Source organism: Trichechus manatus, unplaced genomic scaffold (assembly GCF_000243295.1).
Source record: "Trichechus manatus latirostris isolate Lorelei unplaced genomic scaffold, TriManLat1.0 scaffold00190, whole genome shotgun sequence".
Classification (NCBI taxonomy): domain Eukaryota; kingdom Metazoa; phylum Chordata; class Mammalia; order Sirenia; family Trichechidae; genus Trichechus; species Trichechus manatus.
Window position 1 is genome coordinate 713,522 of NW_004444126.1, and position 10,027 is coordinate 723,548.

A 10,027-nucleotide genomic window follows, 5' to 3' on the forward strand; every position below is an offset into this window, starting at 1 on the left:
GTAGGATGTACAACATTTTCTTAATAAGCTTTGTTATGCCAATTGACCTAGATGTCCCCTGAAAGCATGGTCCCCAGACCCCTACCCCTGCTATTCTGTCTCCCAAAGTATTTGATTGTATTCAGGAAACTTCTTAGCTTTGGTTTAGTCCAGTTGTGCTGACTTCCCCTGTAGTGTGTGCTGTCCTTCCCCTCACCTAAGATGATTACTATCTAGTTAGTAAATAACCCTCACCCTCCCTCCCCACTCTCGTAACCATCAAAGAATGTTTTCTTCTGCGTTTAAACCTTTTCTTGAGTTCTTATAACAGTGGTATTATATAGTATTTGTCCTTCTGTGACTGACTAAATTCACTCAGCATAATAAGTTCCAGCCTCCTCCATGTTATACGATGTTTCACAGCTTCATCATTGCTCTTTATCGTTGCGTAGTATTCCACTGTGTGAATACACCACAATTTGTTTATCCATTCGTCCGTTGATGGGCACCTAGGTTGTTTCCATCTTTTTGCTATTGTGAACAGTGCTGCAGTGCACATAGGTGTGCATATATCCATGTGACGGCTCTTATTTCTCTAGGACATATTCCAAGGAGTGAGACAGCTGGATCGTATGGTACTTCTATTTCTAGCTTTTTAAGGAAGCACCAAATGGATTTCCAAAGTGGTTGTACCATATTACATTCCCACCAACAGTGTGTAAGTGTTCCAGTCTCCACAACCTCTCCAGCATTTATTATTTTGTGTTTTTTGGATTAATGCTAGCCCTACTGGGGTGAGATGATATCCTATTGTAGTTTTGATTTGCATTTCTCTAATGGCTAATGATTGTGAGCACTTCTTCACGTGTCTGTTAATCGCCTGAATATCTTCTTTGGTGAAGTGCCTGTTCATATCCTTTGCCCATTTTTTAATTGGGTTATTTGTCTTTTTGTTGTTGAGGTTTTGTCGTATCTTGTAGATTTTAGAGATTAGATGCTGATCGGATTTGTCATAGCCAAAATTTTTTCCCCAGTCTGTAGGTTGTCTTTTTACTCTTTTGGTGACGTGTTTTGATGAGCCTAAGTGTTTGATTTTTAGGAGCTCCCAGTTATCTAGTCTCTCTTCTAGGGATTGTGCATTATTACTTATGGTTCGTATTGTGTTTATGCCATGTATTAGGACTCCTAGCATTGTCCCTATTTTCTCTTCCACGATCGTTATCGTTTTTGATTTTATATTTATGTCTTTGATCCATTTAGAGTTAGTTTTTGTGCATGGGGGTGAGGTACAGGTCTTGTTTCAGTTTTTTGCAGATGGATATCCGGTTATGCCAGCACCATTTATTAAAGAGACTGTCTTTTCCCCAATTAACAGACTTTGGGCCTTTGTCAAATATCAGCTGTTCACAGGTGGATGAATTTATGTCTGGATTCTCAATTCTGTTCCACCGGTGTATGTATCCACTGTTGTTACCAGTACCAGGCTGTTCTGACTACCGTGGCAGTATAATAGGTTCTAAAATCAGGTAGTATGAGGCCTCTTTGTTCTTCTTCTTCAGTAACACTTTACTTATCCAGGACCTCTTCCCTTTCCATACGTGTCAACTGCATATTGCTGTTTGTTAATGAGTCTTCCTCCACTCCTGATGCTGTGTTCTTCCTCATATAGTTCAGGTTCTTGGATTTGCTCAGCATACAAATTGAGTAAGTATGCTGAAAGGATACAACCCTGATGCACACTTTTCCTGACTTTTCACCACACAGTATCCCCTTGTTCTGTTCAAACAACTGCCTCTTGGTCTATATACAGGTTTCTCCTGAGCACAATTAAGTGTTCTGGAATTCCCATTCTTTGCAATGTTATCCGTAATTTGTTACGATCCACACAATTAAATGGCTTTGCAAAGTCAAGAAAACATAGGTAAACATCCTTCTGGTATTCTCTGTTTTCAGCCAAGAACCATCTGACATCGGCAATGATATACCTCATTCCATGTCTCTTCAGAATCCGGTTTGAACTTCTGCCAGTTCCCTGTCGATGTACTGCCACAACTGCTTCTGAATGATCTTCAGCAAAATTTTACTTGCGTGTGATATTATTGATAGTTAATTTCTGCATTCCACTCAAAAATCTAGGTTTGGCACAAATGGGCACAAATATGGATCTCTTCCAGTCGATCAGTCAGGTAGCCGTCTTCCAAAGTTCCTGGCATAGACGAGTGAGCACCTCCAGTGCTGCATCTGTTTGTTGACATCTCAGTTGACATTCCGTTAAATCCAGGAGCCTTGTTTTTTGTCAATGCCTTCAGTTTAGCTTATATGTCTTCCTTCAGTACCATCGGTTCTTGATCACACATTACCTCCTGAAATAGTTGAATGCCGACCAATTCTTTTTGGTACAATAATCCTGTGTATTCCAACTTCTTTTGATGCTTCCTGTGTTGTTCACTATTTTCCCTACAGGATCCTTCAATATTGCAACTTGAGGCTTGAATTTTTTCCTTCAGTTCTTTCAGCTCAAGAAATGCCGAGTGTTTTCTTCCCTTTTGGTTTTCTATCTCCAGGTCTTTGCACATGTCACTGTAATACTTAACTATGTCTTCTCGAGCTCCCCTTTGAAATCTTGTTTAGCTCTTTGACTTCATCTTTTCTTCCTTTTGCTTTAGCTACTCGACGTTTAGGTAAGTTTCAGTGTCTCTTCTGACGTGCACTTCGGTCTTTTCTTTCTGTCTTTTTAGTGATCTCTTGCTTTCTTCATGTATGTTGTCCTTGAGGTCATTCCACAACTCGTCTGGTCTTTGGTCATTAGTGTTCAATGCATCAAATCTGCCTTAGAGATGGTCTCTAAATTCAGGTGAGATATACCCAAGGTCATACTTTGGCTCTTGTGGACTTATTCTAATTTTCTTCAGTTCCAACTTGAACTTGCATAAGCAATTGATGGTGTGTTCTGCAGTCAGCCCCTGGCCTTGTTCTGACTGATAATATTGAGCTTTTCCATCGTCTCTTTCCACACATGTATTTGATTCCTGTGTATTCCATCTGGTGAGGTCCACTTGTATAGTCGCCGTTTATGTTGCTGAGAAAAGGTATTTGCAATGCAGAAGTCATTAGTCTTGCAAAGGGGGAAAGTTCTACCATATGATTTCCGGCATCGTTTCTATCACCAAGGCCGTATTTTGCAACTACTGATCCTTCTTAGTTCCCAGCTTTCACGTTCCAATTGCCGGTAATTATCACTGCATCTTGACTCCATGTTTGATCAATTTCAGACTGCAGAGTTGGTAAAAATCTGTAATTCCTTCATCTTTGAACTCAGAGGGGTTGGTCTGCAAATTTCAATAGTCGTATGAATTGGTCTTCCTTGTAGGCTTACGGATATTATCCTATCACTGACAGCATTGTCCTTGAAGATAATCTTAAAATGCTCTGTTTGATGATGAATGCGACGCCACTCCTCTTCAATCTGTCACTGCCGGCATAGCAGACCGTATGAATGTCTGATTCAAAATGGTCAATACCAGCCCTTTAAACTCACTAATGTCTAGGATATCAATCTTTATGGGTTCCATTTCATTTTTGACAACTTCCAATTTTCCTAGATTCATACTTTGTATATTCCACATTCCGGTTATTAATGGATGTCTGCAGCTGTTTCTCCTCATTTTGAGTCATGCCACATCAGCAAATGAAGACCTCGAAAGCCTGACTCCACCCATGTCATTAAGGTCAACCCTACTTTGAGGAGACAGTTTTTCCCAGTTGTATTCTGAGTGTCTTCCAACCTGAGGGGCTAATCTTCCAATCGTGTATCAGACAATGTTCTGCTGCTATTCATAAGGTTTTCACTAGCTAATTTTTTCAGAAGTAGACTGCCAGGTCCTCCTTCCTAGTCTGTCTTAGCCTTGAAGCCCCGTGAAACCTGTGCACCATGGGTGACCCTGCTGGTATTTGAAATACCGGTGGCATAAATCTCAGTATCACAGCAACATGCAAGCCACTACAGTACAATACACTGATGAGTGGTGGCGACAACAGCAAGTTGGTTCTGCTATAGGTCCTTAGGGGCTATGATATGGGGCAAGAATATAAGCTTTGGTTTGTGACCTTTGTGGTAATTATTTTTACTGCCGGTACACTTTTGTTTCCTAGGTCTCAATGGTGTTCCTGGATAACTGAGAGAGCCAGGTAAACAAGCAATTTCAAAATGTGATTTCTATAGCCTATCACGTGAACATAAGCGAATGGACTCTCCTTTGCCCGTCCTCCATTCCCAAGTATTAGACTGTAGTGCATCTATAATGCATTTCAGGACTTCAAACAAGAGGTAAGCAGGCAAGGAAGCCACTCCTGTATACTTCAAACTCCTGCTTGCACAACATTTGTTCACTCTATAAACTAAGGAAAACTGTCTCCAAGAGGCCAACAAGCTAAATAGAAAACTTACTGTGCTTTCACTTGTCTGGTGATCAGCAGATGAAAGAGATAACTAGGATAGGACAGGCACTGTCTAGAGACACTGGGTTTTCCCTTAAAGATCTAATTAAACGGAAATCAAGTACCAAAACTTACATGGACTCAATCATTTTCTTTGTAAAGACTTCATCAAATTCCCTCTTCAAACCTGTTTTCATGGTATCAGAAAGGACAAGACTGGGGAGACGGTTAATATTTCTGTCGGCTTCAACTTCTTCATCTTCATCAATTATCCTATGTAAATTAAGGCAGCAGAAGGAGAAAGAAAATTATTTAGCCAAGCTCAAGCTATTACACATTATTCTAGCAACTGGGAAAATTTTGAAAAATAAAAAAGGATAAAGGCAACAGGTACTACAGCAAAAGTTCAGTATAAAAGCTTAGGTAAAAAAAAGTATATACAAAAGAGTTGTTCAACATTTCAATTTAACAAAAAAGTTTTACTTAAGATGCAATCAAATTTGAAGGTATCCCAGAAAACTATGCCATAAATCAAAAACTAAGATTCAGAGGTAGTACATGAAAATCCTTAGTTCTAGTCTACAAGCTCATGTTAGCATGTAAAGTGTACACTTTGAGTTCCCTGATTTTTATAGGAATAAGCCAGCTATATATGCTGCCCATTTACCTGTCCTCAATTTCTTGAAGCCTCCTCCGGGCAACTTCACACTGTGGTTCTGCAGCTGTCTGATCCATTTCTTCACAGATCACATCTAACATGCCAGATGCAGGAAGGCCACTAGTACACGGATTTACTCCATGACCCTCTAGTTCCTGATGTGTACAAAGAATCCAGTCATTAGGGCCAGGACAGAGCCCTGCTTCAGTCAGCCTTTTCTTTCTCACTGGACAACTGAAGAAAAAAAAATTTCAATGATAAGTCTAACTTTTAAAAAACTAGCTAGAAAACAAATGAAATGTTTATCATCCTCATCTTTAAATTCTTCAATGCAAAAAAAACTCTAGATTTTTTTGACAGTGTATGATTACAAGATGGAAAACCATGCATTTTCTGTCACCCTCAGCCTTACTGAGACGTTTTCTTCTACTTCTCTTTGCCAAATTAGGCTGTACCTGCGGGATTTTGCCTCTTCAGATTAGAAGTATTCAACTAGAGAACTTAAAGTCATTCCTACTTATTTGCTCTCAAATGGCCAAACGGGAAGGAAAAGAACCAAATATCACAAAGCAGCAATTCAGCAAGAGCCATATTTTGTCATACTGCAGGCTCCATCAAGTTGGTCATATGCGGAAGCGTTCTGGCAGCCATCCCATAGTCCTTCAGGGCAAAAAATATATGCTTCATCAGGTCTGTTCCAAGTGTATAGGTGCAGGTGATACTACTGATTTCTCATTCCCCTCTAAAATGTCAAAGGCTGTCAGATGGCTCTATCAGTCCATCATCAATAATGGGGTCCACTTTTCTCCCACCTTGCAACATACTGTCTTCACTTCCTAGACAAATTCATAGTTCACAGAGACCTCAGAGTTCATCAAATCCCATTCCTTTGTTTTGTAGATTTGGAAACTAGGGCCTAGGAAAGTTAAAGTGCCCCTCCAAAGTCTCACAGCAAGGTAGTGAGCTGATGTTTAGGACCAGAATGCAGAGCTGCTGCATCCTACCTCTATGCCATTTTCATTGAATCCCTGATTCTTTACGGACATTCAACTGTTCAAGCTCTCTCCATAAACTAGTATGTGCAAACACAACATGCCCATGTTTAACTGAAAGCTGTCAGAAGCAAGTTAAAATAGGCAACCGTCCCTATTCTACTCAAGTATTTAGATCAAAAGTACTTTACTGTCTTGGCATCAGTAAGTGCAATGTCAAGACTAGAACATAGCTCTGTAACCAAAATTCATTAACGGCTACCACAGCTTCTGATTCTCTAAACTGAAGGTCAAAGGAAGCATCATGTATTGTACAGTGGGAAATTCCTATTCCATGTCACGACTGGGAAAATCAACATTAAATTCTCTGGTGATATAAAATCTGAGAAGTTATAATGCTCTCTGGAACCTAAATTTTTTAGTTTAATCAACTATTACATAACATGTTTGGCTCACAAGAAACTTTATCTCCTAAGTATTAAGAATATCTACCTATATATATATGCATACATACATCAAATATTTCTATAATATATGGGTAGTTTTCAAATATATGAAGTTGTAGAAAGCAGAGGAAAATAAAATCATACATATAAGAACCCAGCTAAAAAGAGGCAGAATAAATCTAGAGGGGACAGGTAATTTCCCAGCGCATTTAACAATTCAACTATTATATACAACTGAGTGTAAAAGCTGAGTTCTGACCTTTGACCTCCAACAACATGATTTGGATAAGCTATAGGGTAGCTGTGAATCAGAATTGACCTGATGGCACACAACAACACTTCATGTCCACTTTGCAAATAGAGCTCAATGGTAATTGAATTACAAAGAAAATGTGATATTAAGACTTCTAGCTACTGATAACAGCTATGGAAGTGGAGCTGAGCAGCACAATTCCAAGCTTTAGACCTCCAAATGTCTAGTCCCTCCTTCCAGGGCTTCAATCTCTCTACATGTAAAATTAAAAGTGGTTATCCTTTTTAGTCAGTAGTTTTTACACTTTAAACTTAGTTAAAAGACAAATGACAAATTTGGAGAAAACATCTGCTACACACTTAATAAACCGCTAATTTCCTTAATAAAGACTTCTTAGAAATCAATGAGAAAAAGACAAGTCAATAAAATATTGGCAGAAACATGAACAATTCAAACAAAATTAAACAAATGGCTTAAATGAAGATGTTCAACATCTACAATTAGCAAAATACAAATTGTTATCCAATTTCTTTAATCTTTTAAGTCATAAAATCCTACACACATACAACTGAATCAAATATACGATATGACAAACAGTTATAAAGCAAACATCCACGAAAATATCATTCAAGATATAGAACACTGCTGCATGCCCAAATGGTACTTCCTACAGGTAAACACTGTCTTTTATGGTAACTGCTTCTTTAAAAAAAAGCATTATCATGTATGTAGGTATACATCTGTAAACAATACAGTTTTGCCTCATTTTCAATTTCATATTTTAGGAATTATTCTGTATACATTCTTGCGGTATTTCTTTTGCTCACATTATGCTTATAAGGCACATCCACACTGACACGTGTATGTGTACTTCCTTCATTTTTTCGCTGAATAGGACTCCACTGTATGACTTTTATAATTTACTTTATCCATTTTACTGTTGAGAGACATTTGGGTTGTTTCCAGTTTTAAGCTATTACAAACAACGCAGCTATGAACTTTCTTGTATCTCGTGCACACATGAACTTCTCTAGACTATACACAACCAGGAAGGGGAATTGTTGGGTGTATGGATATATGTGTGCCTTCAATTTATCAGATTATGCCAAACTGTTTTCCAAAATGCTTGTTCCAATTTACACTTCCATCCACACTGGATGAGAATCCCTGTTGCCCCACATCCTCTCTAACATCGGATGGTAAAGTGGAATCTCACTGTGGTTTTAATATGCATTTCTTTGAAGACTGATGGGGTTAACATCTACCTTTTCATTTGCTAGTCAGTCATTTGGATTTCCTCTTTGGGGAATTTTTACCCATTTTTCTATCAGTCTCCCTGTCTACGAGATACAATTTTTCACCTATCAGTTAGGCGATGATCAAAAAATGTGAATTATAGTTCTGGTAAATGAAGAAACAGGCATTCCCACTGTTAACAAGAGCATAAACTGGCAACATCTCTTGAAGAAACCCAGCGACTGTTTAGTAATCCATCAATCAACTTGCAAATATATACAAAGAATTTTAAAAGAATGGTCACAGTAGCTTTGCTAGTAATAGCAAAAGACTAGAAATAACTTGGAAATCTCTTAATAGGAAACTAGGAAACTATCTATACCTCACCCTAAGGAGTGCTGGTAGTGCTCAGCTGCTAACCTAAAGACTGATGATTTGAACCCACTCTACAGCTCTGTGGGAAAAGAACTGGCAATCTGCCAGTAAAAGATCACAGCCATGAAAACCCTATAGGACAGCTCTACTCTATCACACAGGGTTGCCATGAGTCAAAATTGACTCAATGGCATCCAACAAGAGCAGCCCTACAACAGAATTCCAGTCAACTGTTGAAAAACAAATTGGGTAGAACTCCATGTGCTGATACAGACAAGCTATAGGGCAGTGAAATGACAAGAACCATGTGTTGCACAACAGGAACAATTATCTTCCTATCAAGGTAAAAACAGAGGTCTTTACAATTATAAGGAGCCCCAGTGGCACAGTGGTTAAGAGCTTGGGTGCCAACCAAAAGGTCGGTGGTCTGAACCCACCAGCCTCTGCAGAGAAAGATGTGGCAGTCTGCTTCCATAAAGATTTACAGCTTTGAAACTCTATGGGGCAGTTCTACTCTGTCTTCTAGGGTCCCCATGGGTTTTGGTTTTTGGTTTACACAATCATAAACTTGAAGTTTTTAGACTATCTTCTAAAGGAGAAATAGGAATACAGCAACAGAGAGATTGCCTATGGGGAAGAGAACTAGGAGTGTGCGCTATAAGACTTTTCAATGTGTATCCTTCGGCACACTTGGAATTCTAACATTACAACAGATTATAACATGAAGTTTTCCTCCAACTTCTGTCTGCCAACCACTCAGTCCCTTCTCCAAAAGGCAACCAATGTTATCAGTTTCATGCAGCTCCTTCCAAAGAGACACCTAATGTGTTCCTTTCTCACCTAAAATGAGTAGTTGAGGACATGAAAGGGTTAAATACGGACTATAAAGTGAATAAACGAATAAACAGCGCCTGAAACTTACTCATCATCCTCCTCCTCCTCTCGCTTGTGTTTCTTTTTACAGTGAACTGAAACACTGTTGAAACAAAAAATTCAGTCAACTGAGATATGAGTTTGTTACGCTTTCAGCATCCACTCTTTCTCGCTCCATTACTTACCCACCACCCCACATGTACCAGCTGTCCCTTTCTTTCCTTGCTGAGTAGGATGTATACAGGTCACAAGGGCAGCCAGGTGGTCCCGAGACTGAAATCTAACCTTCTCATTCTGCCAAGGTCGTGAGAAATAAATTTGGCGGGACCAACGTAATGAAAACAGACTCGGTGCAGGCACTGGGCTAAGCACTTTATTTCCACGATCGCACTAAGAGGGTAGATTTTCTGTTCCCACTTTGCGGATGAGGAAACCGAGTGTCCGAGAGGCACTGAGTTGTTAACCATAAACGGACGCGCCGAGGGGACCCTCCAGGTTCCAGTCGGCCGGGCTTCCAATCCCACTTCCACCGGCCGACCCAGGCGAGCTTTGAACCCCGGACTCCTAGGCTGAGAGACTTCAGGCGCCTTACAGTTAACGGCTCTGGGGCTCAGTCTCCTCATCTGTAAACTGAGGCTGAGAAGCCTACCCGGAGAGTTAACGAGCCCGAGCGCGGAGCCCGCACCCGCCGCAAGGGGCGTCTGGCCCTCCCGCCCGTCCCGCGCCCGCCGGGCTCCTCACCGTCCGCGCGCCACGCTCCCGCCGGGACTGCTCGGGG

The 10,027-nt window shown here is 40.2% G+C and overlaps 1 protein-coding gene across 3 annotated transcripts in view; it reads right to left on the reverse strand.

Annotated features, from left to right (window-relative positions):
• The window catches only part of CCDC117 (coiled-coil domain containing 117), a 19,350-nt gene that overhangs the window by 9,013 nt on the left and 310 nt on the right, over positions 1-10,027 (reverse strand). The window contains exons 1-4 of one of the 3 annotated variants that reach the window (XM_023741779.1): positions 9,991-9,997; positions 9,299-9,352; positions 5,084-5,308; positions 4,552-4,689 (exon numbers count right to left, since the gene is read on the reverse strand). In XM_023741779.1, the coding sequence (XP_023597547.1) occupies positions 4,552-4,689; positions 5,084-5,175 (230 nt within the window). In that variant the 5' untranslated portion in view covers positions 5,176-5,308; positions 9,299-9,352; positions 9,991-9,997. Of the gene's footprint in view, positions 1-4,551; positions 4,690-5,083; positions 5,309-9,298; positions 9,353-9,434; positions 9,880-9,990 lie in introns of those variants that run through there. The other 2 variants (XM_023741777.1, XM_023741778.1) reach the window with 2 other exon arrangements.